Here is a 13,806-nt window from a genome sequence, read left to right as displayed (position 1 = left end):
TGAGGGGGAAACAAAGAACCACCAAACACCTGGTGTAGCCCAACTGGTTTTGCAATGCTTTTATTACTGTATATATTAACATTGGTTTGGATAGTATGTAGCAGGCATCTCGACATTGAAGTTCATTTGTGCACTCTCTGCAGGGAAGATGTTTTACCCTCAACACACCTTCTTCTGCTTCACTTCCTGATCTCAGCAGCACTCACTGCTCCTCCTGCTCCTGAGGAGCACCAGGTCACATTTATAATGAATTATACCAACAAGCACATCTCTACTAGAAAGCACATCACTTTATTGTGAAGGTCTCAAGTGGAAGAGTTCAACTTAACCATGACAATACTTTATGTATTACAATTGCCTGTTGATTTATGCAACTATGTTGAAGAAAGCTGTTAGCCAAAGTCACCCCCCCCCCCCAAAAAAAAAATCAGAGGATATTTGCACCAGTTTTAGTTTATACCTCACAACATACCTAGGCTATATTTTTACTATCACAGGGTGTATTTACTACTAGGGGAATGTTACATGGTCTTTCAAACATGAGACTATTTACAGAATAGGCTGAACATTTGAGTTTAGATAAAGCTGAACAATTTTACATGTATAGGAAGTGTTATAGGCTAGCTTTCCTGTGGCTTTTAGCTAGACATCAGGCACTAATGATTTGATTAGCTCTGTACAAAGAATCACACACCATCCAAAACCTCTTGGCTGCTGGTTAGTTCCAAATTGAGAAAGCGCCTACTTTGAGCAACAGTATGGTGGGGGCCTTGCTATCCCCATGTCACCCTCCTGGTGCCTCACTGCAGAAGGGAATAGAAGCTAAGCTGTTGCACTAAGTCAGAAGGTACTGATTAAAAGAGGATGGAATTAACAGTATATAGAAAAGACATAATATACTGGTAGAAAGTCATACCTCCTCAAGGTTTCGCTGAAATCATTCATGTTAGGGAAATACTGTTCTCTCCCCTGCTATGCAAAGCTGATGGCAATTCCCTACAAAGAGTCCTTGAGAAATAAATTAAGTTCCAAGACTAAGTTAGGGAATTGTTGTACATTCAGAGTGCATTATGCCTCATGAACCCTTGGCTGGGTGTTTCTGGTACAGCACTTGTGCCTTGAGCACCCTGACAGCTCAGGCTTTGGGGCCACAGTCACTGGGTGAGTTGCAGGGAAGGTCTGAGAGCCATGGCTGCACACACAGATATGTTGTTTTGTGCACAATGCAAGCCTGATTTCCCCCTTAGCCATACAAATTAAGACAATATTTATCACCATACAGTTTGATATTACTTCCAATAAGTACAATATTTATTAAACATTTCTTCAGTTTTGTTACATATTGTGCAACAAATTACAATATTCTGCAGCCACAAATTATATGCAGAGTATGAAGAAACTATTAATCAGATAGTGTGATCTCTCCATTTATAATTCTACAAGAAGGAACTAGCAAATCAGATCTTACATATATCTTACTAAATTTTATGCATGGAAAGTGACAGACACTGTTGTGCTGTTTGATACAAAATGGCTAAACTTCATCTTCAGAAGACTAAACCTGACATCTAAACATGCCAATAGAAACATCAAAACAAAAATACATCCTAACCAACCACAGGAAACAGTCTGGTATCAGGAAAAGCAACAAGGATTACACGTTTATAAACCAGCACACAAAGGTTTAAAACAGTTCTGAAAATGAAGTTAGCTGTCTTGAGTCAAGGGAATAAAAAAAGTCAGTATTGACCATTTACAATCTCTGACCTTTGTGGAGACGGTAAGAATCTGTTGTAGTGCAGCTACATACAGTACAATTCAGGCAAATTTTTTTTTTCACTTGGGTTCAGATTGCAAATTCATTGTTGTGAGACAAAAGGGGGGAGGCAAGTTTTAGCAGCAACCTCCACTAGACTGCTTGACTGGAGTGCTCTGAATTTTAACATTGGACTTCTCTGCACCACCAGCTGTCGCTCCCGGGCCCATTCGTTTTTTAATCTCGGCAGCCATGGTCATGAAAGACTGTTCTACATTTGTGGCATTCTTTGCACTGGTTTCCAAAAATGGAATTCCAAGAGAATCTGCAAATTCCTGCAAATTGAGAAACAGTGAACAGTAAGCTCATACACAGGTTCATACCTCACCTCATTTCCTGGAGCACCACTGGATAAACTCACAAGTTCCTGGATCCCACCCCACACCCCCCACGTCCAGTCTCAGGATGAGTTGCAGGGCAGGAGGTCATTAAACTGCCCCCATTTGTGGCACCAGGACACCTCCCTGCACTGGGACCTCTGTGCATGACAAACCAGAGCAGGGGCTCAGCCAAGCAAACCCACGAGTCCCGACATACCTTTGCTGTTGTATAGTCTACTACTTTCTTTGTGGTCAGATCACACTTGTTCCCCACCAACAACTTGTTGACGTTTTCACTGGCATAACGGTCTATCTCCTGCAGCCACTGCTTGACATTATTGAAAGACTCCTACGAGATAAGAGAACTGTAAGCAAGGCCCTTGATGAAGGGGAAAGTTCAGCACTATCCCTTTGGTCATGACCAGGAAAGAGTATGCTCTTATCTGCTCTTATCCATGTGATGGGTAAGTGATGGATCCATATGATAGATTCACAACCATGGGAGAGGACTCTCTAATGCTGCCCAACTCCCCTCACGGCCCTGGGACAGGCTGGTCACCACAGGAGCCATCCAGCTCCTGTTCCCAGCCCTACACAGTCAGCCCTTCCTGCACTCTTCCCCCTATTATTTTTTCCCTGCTCTATATATTGAATATTCTGCATCTTCTACCATCTGGGGCTCTTCTTCCTCCTCTTGTAGCAGAGATAAGAGATGTGGCACACAGCTGAAACCAGATGCATCCCACGTATTTACTAAGCATCAGGTGTTAGATGCAAGCCACCTTGTTGCAGATATGCTGGAACAACCTCTGACTCCAGAAATGCTGGATTGATACTCCAGTTAGTGACTGAACACAAGTGTTCTTTTTCTATTAATTCAGGAAACCCTATACTTCCCAAGTGCCTTTCAAACAACTGCACCAGTTCTTCAGAGAAAACACTGGCTCAGTTGTATCTTGCACCCAGGCTGACAATTTTCTGTTCCAAATGCCAGTCTTTACTGCAGACCACAGTTCAAGTACATTCAGAAATCTTTCAACAATTTCCATCAGTAACTCAGATTTCCTGCTACCAAAGGCAAGGTGAGAGGTATTCACACAGGACAATTAGTTACCTGTTCACCAAGTTTTAGGTTAAGCCTAAGATACAATTGCTTAGGAGCCACAAATCCCACTGTTCTCTTTATTTCTGTGTTTTATTTCTGCCAAACCAGAGGCAAACACATATGTTTGGCTTGATAAGCCTTAACACAGCCTGTAGAACTGTCTCCCTTAAGAGGTGCCCAGCTGTTAAATTCCCGATTTACTCATCAGCCTGGAGAAACTCTGCAGGCACAGGTTTAACACATACCTGATCTGTAACATCATACACAACTATGATGCCATGAGCTCCTCTATAGTAACTGGAAGTGATAGTCCGAAACCGCTCCTGTCCCGCCGTGTCCCACTGCAAGACAAGTGACAGGGTCAGCTCCTGCAGCGTGGCTGAGCAGTGCTCCACATCAGCTTCCAGAAACACGGCTCAGCAGAGCAGCCATCCAACCACAGCCACAGCAGGGGCTCTGAAGCTGTACACATCAAACGGGATTCGAGGAGATCGCGTATTTTAACTGAGGATTACACTTCCTACGTACTTTTCTAAAGTGCTCATTTGTTTGGTTTCAGCCAAGTGAAGTCAAGAGATCTCTCTGGGGAAAACATTACGCAGTTTTGACCCATGAAGAAGCCATGGTTCAATGGTTAGAAGAGCAAACACAAGCCAGGACTTAAACCTGCTAGGAATAAGGTCAGAGAGCTGCAGGTCTCTAACATGACCACTCCTTTCAACTTTCTTGGCACACAGGCTTCAGGAAAGGTATTTAAAGGCAACAACTCAAACCAAACTTGATTCCCTTCTCCTGCTGGGAGAGTTACAAAAGGATATAAGGCACTTGACTTCTTCTCCCACCCAGGACAGGAGCAGGACTCACCCAAACATTTCTCTCCCTGGAGCTGTGTCAAGAATAGGGCTGGCTGTGTATTAAAAACAGACTTCACAGACAGATTTCAGCAGTGACAGCATTCCTAGTAGGCTGCTCTGTACTCAGGACAGTTACATTAGAGACTGGAAGCTCAAGCTTCTGGCTGTAAGCTGGACTCTGCTCCACAACACTGAATCCCTGAGTCATTGCCTTCAAGTCCTGAGAGCCTCAGCTTGAGCTGGAAGCAGTGGCTGACAAGGATTGTCTGACCTTGCACAGATATTAGATTTCATCACACCAGTCACCCTTTTAGAGTGCTTCAAGATTAAAGAATTGCCAAGTCTCTTCCCCTGTTTATTCCAAGTGAAAGGCCAAAAGCATAACCAGAAAACACCACCCAGTGCTAAGGCAGCCAGGCCAGTTACAAGCCTTTGTGTCAGTTTTTCCATTCAGGTTAACAAAAGCAGTTTCCAGCTTAAGACAGCGCAGCCTGGTAGTAACAGCTGCTGTGGAATTCAGGCGTCCTGGACAACTGTGTGGTATTCCTGCACTTACACAAATCCTGGCAAAATACTGCAGAACTACACCAGTTTTGATATGAGAGCACTTCAGCACAGAATCTCCTCTTCCAGGCAAATGGCCTTGATAATAAGCACCCTTCTTTAAAGACAGGTAAGTCTTGCAAAAAACTGCCTCGCCTCTTGTAACAGGGAAAACATCCCTTGTATTTGAAAGTGTTTTACAGTACAAAATGACCACCAATAGCTGTGGATATAACTCGAGCTCCAAGAGACTGAAGCACACAGGAGTTGAGAAATACTACTTACTATCTGAAGCTTGATTGTTTTTCCATCTAGTTCTATAGTTCTGATTTTGAAGTCCACACCAATCGTGCTGATGTAACTTTCTGTGTACGTGTCATCCTAGGAGAGAGAGTGAACATAAGTCAAGGCAGCTGCACCTCTTCTGCAGTCACATACTTCATTATGCACCAATCAAAGATACTTAATTTCCTTGTAAAACCAGCCTGATCTCTCATGGCAAAGTCCAGGAGGTGGCCAAGCATTTCCACCAAGTATTTACTTTTCAAAAATTCTGCAGCTTTTAAAAGCACCAATCAGAACCAGTCAAAAAAAGCCTCTTTTCTGGAAATCCTGTACTGTCAAGTCCCTGTGAGCTGCAGTGTAAAAAACAGTCTTTGCTCATGGTGGCAAACTGAAGAGCTACTTAGAATAGCCACTCAAGTTATTGAAACACATCACATTTTTGTTTTCCTTTGATGGTTTTTGATCTGTGTTACACAGCAGCTACCTAGAACAAGTCAGAGGCTCTGTCTCAGTCACACATGAGTGTCAGATCCTCTGCTGCTGCAGCTGGTTGCTAAGGCAGGTTAGAGTTACAGCTGGAGTGCTCCTGCTGAGGCCTCTGCTCTGCAGCCTGTGTCGATACAGGAGGGAAAGCACTGCCTCAGCAGCTTGCAGGGACCTGACTGCAATCTCCAACAGGCCTTAAGGCACACAGAAACTGCTGGGTCAGTCTTTGCTACCTTCTAGTGACTGTCAGCTTGTCAGCATGAAGGAGGTTTCTACTCCTAAAGTACCCAAAGGGTAGAACTTCACATACAATGTACCACAAAAGGCTTTATGCAACCAGTAGGTATCAGAAAAAGCAAGGGATTCCTCTGGGCTGTGAATGGAAGACATCTTAGGTAACATATCCAAGTAAGAATAAAGTATTAAGCCTTTCAGAATGACATGACATTTGTTTCCTTAGCATTTCAATACTCCAAAGGGTATGTCTGAAAAGCCTGAAGAAGTTTAACCTACAGCAGCAAGAAAACACAGGTGTGGTATGCTGTGGTAATTCCTTATGTCAGGGTAAAACAGTTTCGTTGGAAAAACTCATCTCAAAAACAAAAGGCTACTCAGCTGCAGAAACATCAGATAACAGAGCACAAACTTAAGCTAGCTATCAAAAAATAAAAGTTGGATTATTCACATGAAGCCAAAATTAATTCAAAAGTATCTGCAAGAGAAGCAGGTTAGACCACTCTGGGAGTACTGCTCCAGCTGTGGTGTCACTTCCAACCCACTGCCTCCATCCTGTGAGCAGAGCAGGTGACATCCTCCTACTATTTGTACTGCTACCAACATCAGCCATAATGGCTTTAACTGAGGCTGTTTGTACACACCAATTATTAATTCACATTAATAATACCAGGTACAACAGGCTCGTTCCAGAGGTGCCCAGAGGAACTGCTCAGGCTGTGAAAACAAAGCCATCATCTTGCAGTAGTGCCACCCTCAAGTTTCTAAGTTCATGCCTCATATCCTGCTTCCCTTCCTGTCCTCCCAGGGACACGTAAAGCTGACCTTTGGCACAGACAGAGATAAGAAGTTCACTGGACTTCAGCTTTTTCTACTAAGAGCTATCAAACCCATTTTACATTTTCTTGCTGACAGGAAAACTAGAGCCAGAACAGCTCACCAGCAATTTTAACATTCACTATAGAAAGCAGAAGGCCTTATTATTCCTAGAATATTATTTACATTACTTCTCTGACTAAACAACTGGTAGGTCTTTTTACTGCAGATATCAAACTTCATCTGCTTGAAATGTTCTTATCAAGTATTAACTGATCAAGGTCTGTACTCCTCATGCCTAAGGGCACACCCCCAGAATTCCTTCCATCCTCAGCATTCTACCACTACTGTAATGATGGAAGTTAAATTAAGGTACCTCATTCTCAAGTAACAGGAAAATTAGAATTAATCTTAGCTGGACATATCATTGATATTATTTCTTTCCAATTTAGTGAAACAATTACATCAGATAGACACAAATTTAAAAGACAGGAGGAGTTTGCAATACTATACTTATTCTAGGGTATTACCAGTCCTGTCAGACATCAGCCCTGCTACCTGAAGGGAAGCTCTTGCTAAGTACCTCTTTTACACAGTTTCCAAGCATGATCACTTACTGCAAACCTAAGTAGAAGGCAAGATTTCCCAACACCGGAGTCTCCAATCAGAAGTAGCTTGAATAAATAGTCACTGCAGAAGGAAAAAAAAAAATTAGGTCACTTAATGAAAAACACTGTCAAGAAAGAAGTTCCTTACAGCCAGTATATTATGACTTTTGGGATGGGTAAATTAATTCACTGCTAGGGAAATCACCTACAACTCCAAGCTCCTCTACTCAGTTTAGAAATTCACAGTTTATTCGGTAAGGGAAGTGTGAGGTAGATACTCTGAGCATAGCATTGTTGTGTGGAACTGTGGCTCCCTGGGAAGTTACTCTGAGGATAAGAGAGGGACTATCAGCAGGAGTAGCACAGTCCTACCTCAGCCTTTGTGGTCTAGCTGAGATGAAAACCATGCCTGCAACTGAATGCAAGTGCCCCTGTCTGGCTGAGGAACTCGGGTAACACACAGGTGCTGGTAACAGCCTGCTGCCCTCCAGGGCCATTATCTTTGCTTCTCTGGACTCAGAGGTTTGATTCCACTGCCCAGCTTCACCAACACCAGGGAGCTGCCAAATGTAGCCATTTCTTTCCTCAGTTCAAGTTACTCATATTTAGTTCCAGCAGAATGCAACAGCACAACTGAATACCCACCTTCCACAACAGACTATGAGCGGTGACCAATACCACACCTGCCTTCCAGGAATTAAAGCAAAGCTCAAGTCATTTCCAGAGGAGGATACATCTCTGGGGGATGTCAGGTGTGGTATTAGTAATTCTCAAGATACACTGGAAGAATTGACAAATCTTGTGCTTAATGCTGAGTTTTCCCAACATTAAAGAATAAGCACAGAGTCACCGACCAGCCTATATTTACACTTCAAAGAGTAGAGAAGATTTCACTGTTGGCAAAATCTGAGGTTTTGTGTTAGTCCTAAGACTAATGGGGAAATTTCATGCTATAGAGCAAGTAACATAGAAAAATAACAACCCACCACTTACACAAGTTATTTTGCTTCTCAAGTACTACACTAACTCATTCTCAGTTGACAACTCTTTGGCCCTGTAATGGCCCAGGACAAAGTCCTCTTCTCACTTAACCACAACAGCCATATTTTTATGTCCACTTAAGCAAGGAGAGGTAAAGATTAAAGATATGTGGAGTGCCTGAAGTCCACTGTCCCATCTATTATTCCCAAGAATCACCACTGCCTCTGGCTGGCAGGAATCCAGCCAGGAAACTGCATCCATCCCCAGCTGATAACAGCCCAGCAGATGGCCAACCCCAGCTTCTCACCACTCCTCTGCTCAAGTGCCCCTCACCTGGCTGGGCCCAGGCTGCAGAACACACCCAGCTGGAACCTCCAGTCTCTGCAGCACTTCTGCCAAGACTAGAGAGGAGTCAGAAGTGCTAAATGTAGCAACTAATAACCCAATCCTTAAAAATGTACAGCTAAAAGCACTAAAGGGATGAAAAAAAAAGTCAAAGGATACCTAGCAGTTTACAGTCACAGAATTCACCACTCCACCTGTCAAGTCATGTACTAGCAGAAGGCAAGATGGCTTTAGGAGAATGACAACTAGCCCAAACTGTTCAGGGGACCTAAGGTACATCACCCCACAACCCACACATCTCAGTAGCTTTGAGTTGGCTGAAGCACTTCTACAGACCAGAAAACTTCTCACCCCAGTAATAGTTTGTTCCCCAAGAGCAGGAGAAACTCTGTAACCTGGAGAGCAAAGCAAAGTATGAGGGCTCCAGGATCTGCTCCACTGTTACACCTTGCCTTGCCTTCTTCCCCACCACTGTGCCTCAGCTTTCACTCAGCTCCTTCCACTCCAGCAGGAAGTTTGTCTCGCTCAGTTCCCTACAAACACAGAATTTTCAGCAACCCTGAAGTCGAATTATTACTTACAGCTTGTAGCATGTTATAATATCCTTGAGAATATTAAAACAAGAATATTAGCACTGTATGGCCTTCAGTAAAATCAATTGAAAAAAAGTAACTCCTTCCTGATAGAGGTAAGGCTTCAGCTGTGGGTCTGAGATCCTCTTAAAAACTTCCACTTGCTTCCAAGAGTAATCCAGGTTTCCCCAGGCCCCAAACATGAAAACTTCTCTTCCTCTGCTACTCCTCTTGCTAAGAGCAGCTCCCAGCCAAAGGTACCCATTAGATCTCTCACCCTTCAGCAGCAAACAAGAACAGTAACAGTGGGTACGCAGAACAAATGTTAGGCTAACACAATGAGACCTCAGAAGCCTTAAACACTGGATCTGGTATCTTTGCTATTTAGCTGTCCCCTCACTTTGGGCTGCAGTATTTCCAGAATCATAGAGACATACAGTGGTCTTAAGCCACCTGCCTCAGCCCCACCAAAACCAGGGCCAGCACCAGGTGCACAGCTGGAAACAGCCTTTACTGAGTTAGCTCTGTCTCTGACCTTAGGAACAGGTGTTGTGTCACAAAAACCTAATTTTGGTGGGAAGACTTTCATCAGTTTGGGAACAGTGTAAGTAAGACTCTGGGAACTTAGGGTTTTAACTTTTTAGAACAATCCATATTCCAATATTGTAGTGCCTTCCTTTCCAAGTACAGCTTAAAGTTTTAAAATATACAGCTCCCAAGACCTTTTAAAATATAGCAGGTGCCTATTTAGGGCCATAAGAACCAAATGTGCAGTTTGTTAGAGTGTGATGCTTGAGACAGCTTTTGGGTACAGCAACAGTTTAAATCAAATAAAATTTTTAAAAGCTATAAAACTTTGCAGAAGCCTATTTCTAGACTGAGCTACACCAATAGAATATTCGGGTAAAGGGGTTCAACTGTAGCAATGCATCCAACAAGCCACTCGTGTTATTTGGCATTTACTCCTGAAGAGCCACACAAACACTCCTGAAGCCACTGAATTTTGCTCTTTAAATCTGGAAGCTTAAAATTCATCAGCTCCTCTGGTTTAGGGAGCCTTCAAAAAGCTGGCTGAGCTATACAGCACAGCCCTCTCCACGCTCCTTGGGAGACAGTGGGAATTCAGGTTAATCATTCAATTATTTCTCACCATTTACATAAGCCAGTCATACTTGGGTCGTTTACAAGAGCACACTGGAAGAGCATGTGCAGCAAGGCAGGTTGGTATGGTGAGTAAGAGTGAGGCTTTCAAATCCGGCCCATAACTTCCTCTTGCCAGAGAGATAAAGGACAAAGATGTTAAATGTAACTGCCTCTTGCCAAAAAAGAAAAAAAAAAGGCATCTCCAAATCAAGCTGAGGAAAGACCTGGCCAAAGCTGTGTGGAACAAGGGACCTGTGGGCCTCTAAGATAGTGCTGTTTATCTAATTTATATAAGGAGGCATGTGGGGATTTTTTAAATGCCAGGAAGGTTTTATGCCAGAACAGACAAGGCTAGGTAGTCACCTGTCTGCAACAAGAACCACTGGAATTGGCTTTAATCACTGATGTCAGCTGCAGGTTTACTGTAAACAGGTACTCACAGCAGCCTCAAGCCCCACTCTTTGTTCTACCACCCCAGACATTTTGAAGAGGTGCATGACTGTCACTCTGATTACACTGTCTGTGTAAGTAAACAGAATCCAGAAGACACGATGCCACTTTGCATGGCAGATTGCTGCTTAGAAAGGTTAGAACACAAACACTTTCAGATTATTCCAGCAACCTAGGAGCTGTCACTCAATTGTCATCTACTAACCACCATCAGCCAAGACTGAAACCACCTCACTGGTATTCCCAAGCACTTCTGAAGAATGCAGAAAGATCCCCCCCAAGATGTGCTCCAAAACCCACTGAGCTTCTTCATCTGTGCTGGAAGGTATCTAGAACAAGGTCCAGGCAGAACTCTGATCTGATCAAGATTAACTCCTGATCCCACTTGGCTGCTCTGACCAGGCACCCCCCAGAATGTTTATGCTACATGCAAGCCGCAGAAGGGCAGGAAATGCTGAACCTGACACGATCTAGTCACAACAGAGTCAATATTGACATTCTGCTCACTCAAACACCGGCAGGGAGGGAGGAACACAGGGAACACATCCCAGTGCTGGGTGGGCAGATGTTTTCAGAATTTAGCTTCCAAACTAATTTTAGAATTGCATCCACCCCTCTTCAGCTTCTTCACTATATCTAAAAACTAACAGTCCACTTGGCTGTCCCACAGCCCTGAAGCTCCAAGGAAGCTCTCAGAAGCAGAACTCCCCTTCAAACCTTTGCATGAGCAGGACCTAACCCTCTAACTTTATCAGGAAAGCTGAAGGAAGTAGGTCTTTAGTTAGAAATTTGAACTAGCTATCCCACTGACTTCTGATTGAGTTCTGGCCCAGGAAAGAGGATTTGGGGCTGCAGCCTGATCTGAAGCTGTGATAGGGAAGTGAGAACGTCTTACATTATAGGCAAGGCACTTCTGAGAGGGTAAATGGACGTATCTATTTACAGGGAACAGAAGCAGCAATGTCATAATCCCTTAAATTTTATTCCTGTTTTAACAGGGATCTAAGTACACACATCACAGTGACAGGTATTTTCTGTCCCTCTCACCACACCCTTTCCATCTCCTCCCCTCATCCTGCTGACACCACCCTCTCAGGAAGTGGCAATTTAACACTTCGAGTTAATCTCCAACTCCAGCTTTTCCTCTTTGTTTCACTTTCAAGAACTCAGCTGTGCTCACCACCAGGACCAAGCACTCTTCACGGAGAATGAGTCTCTCTGAAAACACTGACCTCAGCACTCAGTACCTCACTGCAGGGAACCACCCTCTGCATCAGACTAGAGGGCTGATGGACTGCAAGAAAGGCAAAAAAAATCTATGGTAAAAACCCCCTCCAACTCATTTCTCTTAGTGGCCTAACACTCTGCAGGCAGCTTTCCCACTACAGAACTCAACAGTCTGCAAGATAAATTTAACTCTTGAGAGCCATTAGGACCATGGGGCACCAGCAGTTTGTTGAGTTTTCATCCAATTCCCACCTCCAGTTACTGTTCTGGTGTCTTCCAAAGCTACAGGAGCAAGTTTGTGATGTCATCTTGCCAAGATGTAACTCGAGTTCCTGGCTGTACCTCCTGGGTGTCACCAACTCCCTCACTAGCCGATGACTACTTGTTTGCTCCTCAGGTGATTTTCATGGACTCAGAGTGCTTGCAACCAACCCCACTGACGTAAGTGGAGAGCACAGGAGCTATGGCCACACAAGTCAGGAGTCTCAGCTGCGAGGACAAAATTGCGGGTGTCTTCCAAGAGCAGCGCCCATGGATATCCAGAGCAGCAACGTCACACCACACGTGGATTTTAGTACCAGAGCCACTCCAGTGGCATCAGATGTGACAGTGGCTTCACCACCCCAAACTGGGGTGCCAGCAAAGCCAGCATCAGTGAAAGGATCCTAAACACAGTGAAAGGATCCTAAACACACCCTACAAGGCTGAAGGGTTGGAAACACAGCAGCTGACTTTTTTAACTTTCTAAATTAAGCTTAAGTCCTTCCTCTAACTCACACAAGAAAGTCTTGAACAAAATAAAGTTTATTGTTCCCGACAGCCTGGTGACCAGGACACAGCTCCCCGAGTTTCGAGAAGAGACAACCCCTGGGAACAGAGCTCAGACAGCCCAACTCCCGAGCAGGCCAACTAAAGAAAACGGCCATACTCACACAACGACCCTCCCAAAACCCCCTCGTGTCATGACCAGGCTTTCTAAGCAAGTGCTATTTCAGCTGGAAACAGCCCCAAGAGCGTTCTATTATCAAGTCACAGCGTTGCAAAATCTACATAGGCAAGAAGTGTTTTGCAAGAGCCATGTGACACACACATGACTTGCAGCTAAAGCGAAGGGTGGACCCCTGGCTACGGAGCCGCCACCGGCCGGGGGATCGGCTTTCACGGGACGCCGGTGTCCCCCCGGTCACTTGTTGGAGTCAAGGCCCCACTGTGCCTTCCCGAGGTTCGGGAAAATCGTCGCGGCTGCGCCCCACGGCGCTGCCGGGGCGGCAGATGCCGGTTCCCCGCAGGGACCCTATTCCCCCCCCGGACCCACCCCTGGGCGACCGCGCTGCCTCCCGCCCCCCCACCCTCCTCCTCCTCCTCCTCCCCCGCCGCCGCTCGGGCCCGGGCGCGGCTCCGCGGGGACCGGGGGGGGGAGGGGGGGGGGGGGGGCTCGGTCTTCGGACTCGCGGGCCCAGCGCGGTCCCCCCGCGCCGCGCGGCGCCCCCAGCGCGGCCCCGGGGCCGCCCCGTCCCGCACTCACTATTCGGGGTTCATGCTGGACATGTCCGTGGGGCCCGCGGCCCGAGGGACGGCGAGCGCGCTGTGAGGGGGCGGTGCGGCGGCACCTCCCGCCGCCGAGGCAGGCGCTCCGCGGTGCGCTGGTCCGAGGGAGCCGCGATCGCCCGGCGCTCGGCTCGGCCCGTCCGCCCGCGCCCGTTCCGCGGCCTCCGCGCTGCGCCTCAGCCCAAAATGGCCGCCGGAGCCCGACCAGGAAACGGGGCGGCCGCTCGCCGAGCAGCGCTTACATGGCCGGGGGGCGGCCGAGGGGTGCGACGGGAAACCGAGTCCGCGCAGCCGCCTCCTCCCGGCCGCGCCCCCTCCTGTGGACTCGTTCTCCCGGCGGCTGCCGGGGCGGCAGCGGCGCATGCGCGATAGCCAGCCTTTCTTCCCTCGGCCCCGTCGGCTCGGAGCGGCGGCCAACGTCGCTGATTGGCCGGGAGGCACCGGCCGGGGGTGACGTCAGCGGGCAGACGTGG

General features: G+C 46.3%; 1 protein-coding gene across 1 annotated transcript; it reads right to left on the bottom strand.

Annotated features, from left to right (window-relative positions):
• Positions 1-44: 44 nt before the first annotated feature.
• On the bottom strand, positions 45-13,696 carry RAB1A (RAB1A, member RAS oncogene family). The gene is made up of 6 exons (XM_036381298.1): positions 13,311-13,696; positions 7,077-7,149; positions 4,924-5,019; positions 3,487-3,582; positions 2,354-2,485; positions 45-2,091 (listed from the first exon to the last, which is right to left on the bottom strand). The coding sequence occupies exons 1-6, from the start codon at positions 13,694-13,696 to the stop codon at positions 1,894-1,896; spliced, it is 981 nt and encodes a 326-aa protein (XP_036237191.1). The 3' UTR covers positions 45-1,893.
• Positions 13,697-13,806: the final 110 nt, after the last annotated feature.

Source organism: Molothrus ater, chromosome 3 (genome assembly GCF_012460135.2).
Source record: "Molothrus ater isolate BHLD 08-10-18 breed brown headed cowbird chromosome 3, BPBGC_Mater_1.1, whole genome shotgun sequence".
In the NCBI taxonomy this organism is placed as follows: Eukaryota; Metazoa; Chordata; class Aves; order Passeriformes; family Icteridae; genus Molothrus; species Molothrus ater.
Note: the sequence above shows the minus strand (reverse complement) of the source record. Positions and strands in the feature narration are given on the sequence as shown.